At 39.2% G+C, this 11,304-nt stretch overlaps 2 protein-coding genes across 4 annotated transcripts; both read right to left on the minus strand.

Moving 5' to 3' along the window:
- Positions 1-165: 165 nt before the first annotated feature.
- Positions 166-4,058, minus strand: LOC128262246 (beta-alanine-activating enzyme). 2 transcript variants are annotated; one of them, XM_052996399.1, is made up of 6 exons: positions 3,693-4,058; positions 3,291-3,629; positions 2,956-3,237; positions 2,457-2,890; positions 818-2,118; positions 166-761 (listed from the first exon to the last, which is right to left on the minus strand). In XM_052996399.1, exons 1-6 carry the CDS (start codon positions 4,034-4,036, stop codon positions 342-344), a joined length of 3,120 nt encoding a protein of 1,039 aa, XP_052852359.1. In that variant the 5' UTR covers positions 4,037-4,058; the 3' UTR covers positions 166-341. The 2 variants fall into 2 exon arrangements, with proteins under 2 accessions (XP_052852359.1, XP_052852361.1); XM_052996401.1 differs by lacking the exon at positions 3,693-4,058 and having other exon boundaries at positions 2,956-3,233; positions 3,291-3,450.
- Positions 4,059-4,640: 582 nt separating this feature from the next.
- Positions 4,641-11,246, minus strand: LOC128262109 (1-acyl-sn-glycerol-3-phosphate acyltransferase alpha). Of its 2 annotated transcripts, none has more exons than XM_052996175.1 (3): positions 10,808-11,246; positions 6,023-6,234; positions 4,641-5,639 (listed from the first exon to the last, which is right to left on the minus strand). In XM_052996175.1, the coding sequence occupies exons 2-3, from the start codon at positions 6,196-6,198 to the stop codon at positions 5,000-5,002; spliced, it is 816 nt and encodes a 271-aa protein (XP_052852135.1). In that variant the 5' UTR covers positions 6,199-6,234; positions 10,808-11,246; the 3' UTR covers positions 4,641-4,999. The 2 variants fall into 2 exon arrangements, with proteins under 2 accessions (XP_052852135.1, XP_052852136.1); XM_052996176.1 differs by lacking the exon at positions 10,808-11,246 and adding an exon at positions 6,895-6,913.
- Between the last annotated feature and the right edge of the window lie 58 nt (positions 11,247-11,304).

Raw genomic sequence — 11,304 nt, forward strand, 5'->3', positions numbered from 1 at the left:
ATTTAAAAACGAGAATAAATTTAAAAATGGTACAAAAATATTTGTTTTCTTATGTTCATCTTTAATTTCAAATTTTTAAATTTAGTTTAAATACATTTAAAAAAGAAAAAGATTGCATTTTTGAAATGAACATTTAAGTAAACAAAAAACTTGTATATTCTTATATTCATGTGTAGAAAATTATTAACATCAATTTGATGTCGATTAATAATTTAATTTCACATAGAAAACTGGATGTTATATTTTAAGGAATATTTTGTACATATTAGGGCACGTTTTCAATCTTCACGTTAACATATAAACAGCTTGAAAATGGAATTGTATGGAATTTTTGTATATATCTAAATGCCGAGGCAGTAGAGGAAGTTATCTCGACATCCCACGTACACCCGTCGCAGGCTCTCAATATAGCAGGCACTAGAGAAGACTTCGCCGGGAAGTTTATCTGACCACTGAATCTCTCCGTTTCTGAAGTTTATCAGGACGACGCGGCCATCGGTGGCGCCGCACCAAACCAGTAGTCCGTTCGGTTGCACTGTGAGCAGACTGGGCGTGGCATAGATGGGTGCTCCCAGGTTGATCTTCCAGTGCAGCTCAAAGTCAATAGTCGATACCGTCGAGCCCGATCCTGTTTTGCATCGCAAGCAATAAACATGCTGGTCGATGCAACCGAAAACCACAAAAGAGTGTCCCATGAACGTCGGTGGAGTCTTGACCACCAGCGAGGAGAAGACGTTTCCCTCTGTGCTATAAGTGGCCAACTGAAAACGTAAACTGCTTAAGACAGATTTAAAATTAGAAACGGGGGATAACTCACAATTTTTCCATTACCCACATGACAGGCGTGAATTCGTCCAGCCACTTCAGCGCTCAGAAAGATATTGGATTTGGATTCCAAAAGGACGGGTGTGGAAAAGATGGGTTCTTTTAACTTTTGCGTCCACTCCACCGAACCATCGGTGATGGCCACACGCGCATAGCTGCCGTCCAAAGTGCAGATGATCAGCGACTGTTCGTTTGGCAGCTCCAGAGGGCCGGCGAAAATGGGCTTCTCGCCAATCCTCAAGCACCAGAGCACCTCCTGCCGTTCGGCGGACAAGCAATAGACATTGTAGTCCTCCGCATAGCTGCACACTATGATCCGACGGCCGTCGGCGGTGAGCAAGGGCTGGGACTTAATCATGCCTCCAATTCCCACGTTAAACACAATGTCACCGGTTTGGGGATTGAAGCCGTAAAGGCAACCATCGTAGCAGCCCACCATGGCCAGTTGCTCGCTAAGAAACGTCACCTTGCACTCGATGCGGTTGGGTAGCCTGACTTTGCTAAGCTCGCTGCCCGTCAAAGGATCCAGAGTGCGCAGAATTTTGGAATGAGCGCCCACGCAGACGTAGCGACCCTCGTACTCGGCGACTGGCGAGTCTACACACTTTTCGAAGTTCACCTTCCAGTGAAACTGAAGCTTGAGCACTGGCTGTTCAATGCGTTTGATGATCAGGCCACCATGGCAGGTGGTAACTGCCGCCGGCTCAACGGGCTTCAGTTTGATATTGTTGGCCACCAACTTGGCCGTGTCCAAAAACCTCAACACTGTGCGCAACGGAATGTTCTCGTCCAGCAGCATCTCGAATAAGTGGCGCTGCTCATCATCGATGCACATTTGCAAACCAATCTCTCGGCAGATTGTGATGGCATGGAAGGATGTGCCACCCGCCTGGCGGAAGCTCAAGTCATAGCCACAGGGATTGCTGTCCTCCAGTCGCTGCCTCTTCACCGATTTCTCGTCAGTGTCCTCCACACATTCCAGTCTATCGTGCAGATAACTCTTCAGTATTTGCTGAGCAGGTTGAGCAAGGGGAATACATTCCTTGAGTAGCAGTTGTTTGTCCAGTTTGCCATGAACGTTGCAGGGAAAGTGTTGCAGATAGACAAATCTGTCTGGCTGTTCGGCAATCGACACCTTGGAGAGAATATCAAAGGTCTGGGCGCGCTGTTGAACTCTGGTCTTTGGCTCCTGGGTGCGAATGCAGCAGATAAGCTTCTGCAAATCCTCAAGCCAAAGGCAAGTGGCCAGTTCGCTGCTGAGCAGACATTTTTGTATTTTGCGAGTGATTAAACCTGCATGTTCAATAAGTAATCTTAGTTTGGAACATACAGCTGTTTAGAACCAATTAAACCATTCCTTATTGTTTAAACCATTACAGAGGCAACGCCTTTTCAAATAGTTAAATGTGCTTAGAATGTATGCTTAAAAATGTATTTTTCTTGAAATACAAATCGTTCTTATGGCTCACCAGAGAAAATAAAAAAAAAGTGTTGATTTTTAAGGACATTTTTTTTTAACAGATTAGATCTAGCCTTTGTAATGAGTCAAACATGAACCGCCAATCTATTGGCGCTCATTTGTTGTTAACAAATGTATATAAATATATTTTATTAATAGCAAAAGTACTCACCCAAGCTTATGCGATTACCGGCTCGCTTTACCACATCGTTTGCCCGCTCTCCATACAATATGGTTCCGTCCTTCAGTCGGGTGACTAGATCTCCGGTGGCTCTGAAACAAATGGAGGAATCGCCTTTCTGTGTGTCCAACTTGTCATCTATTTCTGGTATGTAGCAACGCCGCGTGGCACTGCCCAGAAGGAGCTCTCCTTGCTGTGAATCTCCATCGTTCTGGCATTTAATCTGTAAAATCGTGTCTTCGTCAATGGGCGTGCCCAAGCTTATTTGACTTTGTAGTGACTGAACGATGTGCAGGAGGCTCCAGCAGGATATCTCTGTAATTCCATAGATATTGCATATGTGTTTCTGCAACAGGACACTCGGATCCATCCAAGTAACGAGCTCTGCATTGGAGGGGAACGGCTCGCCACCAAGGAGCAGCACTCTGAAAGCCATTTAAATATATTGCAGGTAATATTAGATATTTAAATGCATTTAACCAGGTTGCACCTCAGTGAACTGGAGCTGCTTAGCACACGCTCGCGGATGGAAGTGGCTCCGAATTGCCGGAACAGGGACGGGGTCATTTGCAAGATGCTGATTCCCGGCTTGACCAGGTTGTCGGGAAACAGGGCACTCAGCACCCGACTGGGCGAGTCCTTCATCGAGTGATGGCTGGTCAGTAAAGTAGCCCCGTTTTGCAAGGCCAGAAAGAACTCCACCACGAAGGGATCGAAGGTGCAGGGTGTGCCCAGGTAAATGATGTCGGCCATGGAGACGTTCAGCTTCTGGCTTGGAGAATATTACTAAGAGTTTGGAATTGATATATTGTGTGGCCCCTTTACCTGAGTGCCACTATATTGGGGGCGATGCATTCGTAGGGCACATGTATCAGCTTGGGGCTTCCCGTACTCCCCGTTGTGGAAATGGTGTAGCACATATTGGCGGGAAGGGGCTTTTTGGCCTGCACAGCAGGATCGGTGGGTTTGTGCTTCACCTTGTACAGTTTGCAGTCCTCGTTGAACAAAAGTATGCTGCTCAGACGCGTAAAGTTTAAATGCCCAACGGCCAAATGTTTGTTGACCAGGAGATACTCCACTCCGGCCATGCTCATGCGTTCGTACAGCGCCTGGGAAAGCAGCATCTTGTCCGTGGGATAGAAGTGGCACTTATGGTTAAGAATTCTGCATGATAACAACCATTATATCATATAATAATAAATGATAAGAAGATTAAGAAGCCCCTACGCAAGAATCAGAAGACAGGAGGCCGGCGTGTGATCCGTGATGCGGAGGGCAATTCCTGCTCCGGCTGGAACCTTGTTGCTTTCCAGGAATTCCAGCAGTATCTGCACTTTGTCCACCGCCTCGCCATAAGTCAATGTCATGTCCTGGGGCTCCGTGCGCTTTATCAGAAAGGGAACATTTCCAAATGCGCGGATTCTGCTCATGTCGTACAGTTTCTCCTTCTCCTCTTGGCCAGTGGTTGATCCCTTTGAGTTCTCATCTGGTGGAAGCTTGGGTACCGAATTCTGACTGGAATTATCATCTTCTGGCGGTATATTCTCCACCTTTTCATCAACAGTTGCCATTTTACATTTGTTTACAAATTGTGCCGTCTCTTCTGTTTAGTGTTACCAGATGGTAAATTCTATTTCCCCCAAATGCTCACTACCAACCATTTTTCCCACTATAAAATTTCCCTTTTCCCATTAGTTCAAATGTGAAATAGTAAAAATGAGAAAAAAAACTTTAGCCCGAAATTATCAATGAGATAAACAGAATTTATTTTATTTTAGTATGATTAACAGTTTACAAAGAACCAAAGAATGCCGAAAAAACCATTATACTTTACCCTTAAAATTATTCTTCCCTAAAATTTCTCTTAAGCTAGAGAAAAAATGTTTAAATCTAGTGAGAAAAGCCCCAACCAGGAAGCATTGATTCTACTTCTGCCGAAAATAAAGTAATATTAGCAACCGAGCAATTGATATTTAAAATATTATTAAATTACCCATTTCCCTAGTTTTGTTTATTATTTTTTAAAAACGGATCAACGTTGTATTTGACTCCCTTAAACGATAATGTTGCCAATTTACAGTCCCCCCAAGCAAGATTTACGAAGCATATAGTGTTTCGAGTCATTTTGTAGTTTTGTCTTTGTAACCAAGAAGGCAATTCCCATTAAGCCAGTAATTTTCAGTGCAAAACGTTTTATTAAATATTTCATTCTTCACATATAAGTCAGTATATTAACCACATAAAGCTAAAAACGTTTGTAAAAGTGTCTTCTGTTGGTTTTTGTTGTCAAAAAAAGCTCTGTGTATACATATGCATATACTGGAGGTAAACCATGAATGAATTTTGTGTAGCTTAATACTAGGCAAATGGTTTTTCGTCCGTTAAATATTTGCATTCCATTGTTTTTGATTCTTCTCATTCACGCTCTTGCATGTCTTGTAGATCGGACAGAAATTAAATCCTCAAGCAGGAAGTAGTGTGTATATCTGGGTGTTATTTTCATGTAACCTGAGTTAAATCGTAGCCTATCGACTCTATGCCTGCTTTTTGGAGCTCAAGGCCAGACCTTCTTTGCTCAGCTTCGTGTACTCCGTCTGCATGATGGACTGGCATTCGTCGATTAGCTCCTGAATGCCCTCTTTCTTGTACTTCTCGGTGGACACCTCCGGAAGGATGTGGATCAGGGCATGGCCCGGACGGAAAGTCTTCTTCTCATCGTCCACAAATGAGTACTTCGATATGACCACTGGCTGGATGGGGCTATTGCCCTGGAGAGCGATGTGGAACGAGCCCTTCTTGAAGGGCAGCAGCGAGTCCTTGGAGTTGCGTGTGCCCTCCGGGAAGAGTAGCAGCTTGCAGTTGCGCTCCTGTATCGCCTTGGCCTCCTTCTGCAGCGAGTTGATGGAGTCGGTCTTCCGGGACCGATTGATATAGAGAGTTCCCCAGAGCCAAGCTCCAATGCCAAAGAACGGGATGTATAGAACCTCCTTCTTGGACACGACAGTGGCCCTTCCGATCACTGGCCAGAGGTAGGCCAGCACGCACAAATCGATCGCACTCTGGTGATTCATGATAACAACAGCGCCGTGGTCCTTACGGACGTTTTCCAGACCCCGAACCTCCATGGTTATGCCCATTAGTCGGCACAGCTGCCGGAAGCACCATGATGGGAAGCTGCAAATAACAAATTGCAATTAACTTTTTCAGCAAAAACAGGGGTTCACCACTTGGGGTAATTGTTATTAAAAGTGTACAAATAAATAAAAAATAAATTGGTACTCAAGTAATCATTGAATATTCGTTTATATTGAACCATTTTTACTCAAATATTACTTAAGAAAAAAGTATTATTAAAATGTATCATGTAGATATTAACAAAATATAAGCACAAAAAATTTGCAAATACTTTCCATTATTTTTTTTTATTTAAGCTAATCCTAGACAATTGACAATATACATTTAAGGAGTGAAACTAGGCTGTTAAAATTATAGTACACAAACTAAGAGTTAAAAAAAAATACGGTTTTATTGATGATTTTCTTAAAAATCCTACTTACAAGGCATTTCGATAGTCCCTCGGTCGCAGGATCATAAAAGGCACACAAATCAAGACTATAACACCCGCTCCAAAGAATATGAACACCATACGCATCTGATAAGGAGCTTTGGCCGAAGCACTCAGGATTAAGGCCACCACGCAGGCAAGGCCAATTACTTCGCATGTGCAAGCCATTTTGAGACGCTACTCAATCCCGAAAGACTGTTTGTTCTGAAAGAAGTAATCAGAATTTAATTGAAGTTAATAAGTACGCGTAATTTTTTTATTAACTAGTGAAAAAATTTTTTAATTGGCTATATTTTATTTTATTCGAAACAATTCACTTCTAAAAAATACAAATTGTGGTTTATTAATCGACATATAATTCTTGGCTTTCTAATTTTTAGATCAGTCAGATCCCTTTGAACTCAAAAAATGTTGAACAATCTGGCCACGACTTAAACCAGTAAGATAAAACTCCAATAACAATTTCGAATGATGAGCATTTCTGATATTATAACGCACAACTCACTATAACATCAGTGAAAATCAATATTTGTGATTAGGCTGCTTGCAATTATCTTCATTATTGAATTTGATTCTACCAATTGTGCATATACACCGACATGGGAATATTTTGAGATTGTTTGATAGGATGTAGAGGGGCAATTATTTTCAATTTTGTCTAATTTGCATACTGTCTTGATTGGTCTATAAATTGTGCTGCGTTTCTAAACCCTCTTAACAGCCCACTCAACGTAAACACTTCAAATAAAAAATAATGATTTTCCCCAAAACCCGGTTGCTTGGCTTCTATGCTTTATTGGCAGTTCTCATAGATTACTCGAGATCGCTTATAAGTTCAGGAGCGATATCTCCCTGGTAACCAACCTTTAGAAGACCTTAACAAGGTCGACACACGTCCGATGCGGCCGCTCTGACAAATAAAACTGAAAAATCCCGTCATTTGTGGACTTTTAAACTGGGAGTTGCGAAAGGCTTATCAAAAAATTGTTAAAATGCTTTTGTTTTGGATTAAGGCATTGAACTTTGGTATCACTTTGATACATTTTATTAGTAGTAGTAGTTAGAGTAAGTAAAAGTAAGAGTCGAAAGGGGTAATGCTCTAGTTTAGTGTTCTCACCTCCAAAGTGCGAAAAAATATTGTCTATATGACTTTAAAGTTACAAAAATATATTTTTTTTATAAGGAAATATGTACAAATTTCTAAAATTCATGAAAATAAATAATATGATTTTAGTATATTATGGAGGACTAAAATGTTCTCTTATACAGAAAATCTTACGAAATCGAGTCCCCCAAAGGAACACTCGGTTTCATTTAAATACCGCCGATTCTCAGCCATGAAGTGTGGGGGTCGTATTAGAGAGTATTACCTCGAAAATTTCTTAATCAGCTCTTGGCAAACTAATGACGATTTTGAGAGATCAGAATAGTAAGCAGGTGGGTGCGATAAGCCTCAATTGGCGAACAAAAGGGGCATGTGTTTTTTTTTTAAAAGATTACTGTTGGTTAAAAGCTACAACACCTAACACACACATTGACAGCTTGTATTCTTTATTTATGAAAGCGTACTATCGATTTGATCAAAAGATAACCATTAATAATAAGGTACTTATGCTAGACTAATCTTAACCATATAACAATAAAAAAAAACAAGGTTCGCCGGTACGCGCGTACTAACAAAACTAAAGCAATCATTTTATTTACAGTACAGAGTTTAAAGCTCGAGTGCTACTTTCTCAACTTTTGGTGGAACAATTAGCAGGTGAACTCATTGTATCTCACGGCCCAGACTTTGACACGGGTCGAAGCTCATCCATAGGGACATATTTACTCCTCACGCTATAACTAGGGTAGTTACTTAAAACTCAACTCAACGCGTATAACTCAACGGTTGGCTCAAATACCTGTTGTCAACTTCGAAAATTAGAAAAGTACTCGAGATTAGAACACATTTATCACATGATTCTTTTATCTATATGACCACTTCATCTCATTATTTAATTCAGCGACAAGCCTTAGAGACTTCTTATCAGAATCTTTGCCTATTATCAATTGTTTTGACAAACTACTAGTTACTCTTTATTACCTAAGCTTGTAATTTATTAACGAAACAACTTTTAATGTTTGCACTAGCAATTATAGTAATTATAATTATCGTTACAGATACAACTTCAGCTGTAGGAGCTCTGAATTGATGTCAAGCTGTTGATACTGGTGTGACCTCTTAGGGTGTAATTACATGTTGAATAGCCACTTAGATTTAATCAAGCGCCAAAGTCAGATGGTAATGGCATTGCTGCCTTGGTTTTTTTTATTAACTTTTGCCTGAACTTGTGTCGAAATCTTAATGATAAAATATATTTTATTTACGATATCATATTTTGACGGCTAAGTTTGTACTTAATTTGCAATATGATAAGAGATTCTCGATATTTCGCTTTTGTAATGGGTCATAAATGGCTTATGTTATTAATTCTGCAGAAAACAAACGTTTCGCGATAGCGCTTCCAGGAATTTAACGTTATTTATACCTTTGCGTATGCATACTTTTGTCGAGGGGATTGGTGGTTTGTTAAGTTTCAAGAAAACGAAAGTTAATAAGTGTAAATATTTTGTTAAAGAATTAGTCACAAATATTTTCCTAATAAAGTACTAACCAGCGGTTGCTACGCTTGAAGAAATATATTATCTTTGATTTTTGAGAATTGAATATGGAATATTTTTGATTTTAATTTGTAATGTTTGAGGTAAATAAACAACTATGTTCTAACAAATTAAATTAAAAGAATTTACTATTAACTGACTGTATATCACAACTTTGTGTAACAATGAATTGTAATTTAAAACTTATAAGCGTAAAGAAAAACCTTAATTTACCGAAAACCATTAAGTTGTGCCTTTTAAGGTTGTAATTTTGTATCGCTAAACAAAATTTTATGAAAATTATACATTTGGTTTTATAGCCTGAAAGTGGATAGAATGTCAATGAAGAAATTTCAGAAAAACCAATATGCACACCTCCTCATTTTATTTAAGCATGGGTTGAGTTTATAAATTAAATTTCTCACAGTGTGCTAAAATCAATTTGTCAACTGCAAATGTTTGAGTTTTTGTTTACAATTTATACCAGTACCGCCCGAATGGGGTGTAAGCGGTTAGGCTTTTATTATCTTTTTCGACAATCGCGGCAAAGCTTTTGGTGTGTGACAGCGGAACTTCGATTCACATAACTAGCATAAGCTCAGGTTACTGATAAGATTGTGGCATGATTCCACGCTGGGGAATGATAGGCATTATTTTATTACAGCATGAAACAACGAACCCGGGTCTGGATCGACCTGCACTTTTAATTTGCCAGTCAATTTAACGTCTGCTTTTCGATTCAAGTTCAAAGTCAACGAGTGCACAGTGTAATGCAAGCAAAGAGGGAACCTTTAACAAGACTCAACTTGAGTCACAGCAACGACCTGGCGATCGGACTTTCCTCATCGAATGATCATTGTATCACCCGTAATTGCCGAGTGGAATGTTTAGAACCGTAATCTCCAGTTGTTTTTTAGTATTATAATATACAAAACTTGTTTCTATGTGGCTGGCGAACGGCATACCACTATGTTTAAAGTAATTGTATACAAGTGTAAGCACTGAAGTAACTGGAGATTCAGTTACTTTCAATCTATGTAGAATAGCATCGCATGTGATTTTATTTATTGATTTTGTACGCTGATATAACTCCTAAAGGGGGCCCCAACCGAACCAATAAAATAATCAAAAATGTTAAAAATCTCCATACAGACTAAAACCCTTCGGACCAATAGAATAATCAATACGATACAAATCTTTAAAGATCTCAAAACCAGCCTAACTAAATTTATTTAATTTAAAAAGTAGGTCATTTAGAATTTGTTAAAGCTTTAAATCAAATAGTTTTCATTATGTATAAATCATAAAGCCAATTTCTTGGGCAAACAAATCATAAACAATAGTTCATACCTTAATAAATGTTATTTTCTAAAAATCTATGCTTTGATCTTACGAACTTTTATACATTTTCTAAATGTTTCTGAATCAAAATTTAATGAGGTTAATCGAAGTTTTCCTTTTCCTAGAAGTTATTGTTATTTCTTAATTTTATAAGTTTTTTTCCTCTTTAGGCTTGTAAATTATTAAAGCACATATTTCACACGCCATAGTAACAGTGGAAAGTGAGGAATCCCAATAACCTGAAATCAACAGGGACCAAATAAGTAAAACTCAGGGGAGGAAAGAGCGTGGGGACAGAGCTCAGGACCACGACGCAATGGCAGCAACAGGAAGACGGGCAGGACACAGAAAAAAAGGAAATTAGAGAGATAGATATAAAAGATTTTTCCATTTTTAAAATTAAATCAAGATGTTAAAAAAATCGACCATTGTTAACTTTGAAAAATAATGGGTAAATAAAACCATTACAACCAAAAATATTTATTAATTGATGATTTTTGATGTTTTAAAGTTAAATAAAATAATTTATATGTTTTTTTTTCATATCAAACAGTTTAAAGCATTAAATGAATTTCATAAGCTGATTAAAAAGCATACGCAAGATCATCAATTTTTTTTCTGTGCATTGAGAAAGAGAGTAATAAATGTACACGGGGTTGCTGTTGTTTTTATTCCTGCTGGAATAATTCACGCACCGCATGGCAGAGGAAAGGACAGCAGCACAAGGAACGGGAGCATAATAAAGACAAAAAGTACGTGGGGGTCAACAACAACTTTAATAGTATAAACTCACGAAACAGTTATTTTCCCTCCCCTCCAGAAACTGGGTGGAAAATTGTTGCTGCTCTGGCTTCTAATTCTCTCTCTCTGTTATTGTTGTTGCTGCTGCGTAGGCGTAACAGTTGTTTTTCCCATGTGTAGGTGTGTGTTTGAGTGTAATTTGCAGCATCTGCGGTACAATAAACTCCACTACGCGGATCTTGGCCAATTGCCAAGAAAGTAGATTTCGCCACTGAAATTAAACGTTAATCGACCGACATTCAATCCAGGATCAGCTAAGCCAAAGGAATATTCCCGCGTTTGCACAGACTTCCGAGTGCCGCCACTCAACGAAAAAGAGAGACGACGACCGTTTCAATCAAGAGTCCGCGGGCAATTGATTTGAAAAAGCTTTTGCTTTCTCATGTTTACCGCGCTTCCGTTTAACCTGTATGTAGTGCGGACAGGTTAGTTAGGTACAATGCGTTCGTTAAACTTTAATATGAATTTTAATATGAGCCAAGCATTTTT

The sequence above is a fragment of the Drosophila gunungcola genome, unplaced genomic scaffold (assembly GCF_025200985.1).
Source record: "Drosophila gunungcola strain Sukarami unplaced genomic scaffold, Dgunungcola_SK_2 000001F, whole genome shotgun sequence".
Classification (NCBI taxonomy): Eukaryota; Metazoa; Arthropoda; class Insecta; order Diptera; family Drosophilidae; genus Drosophila; species Drosophila gunungcola.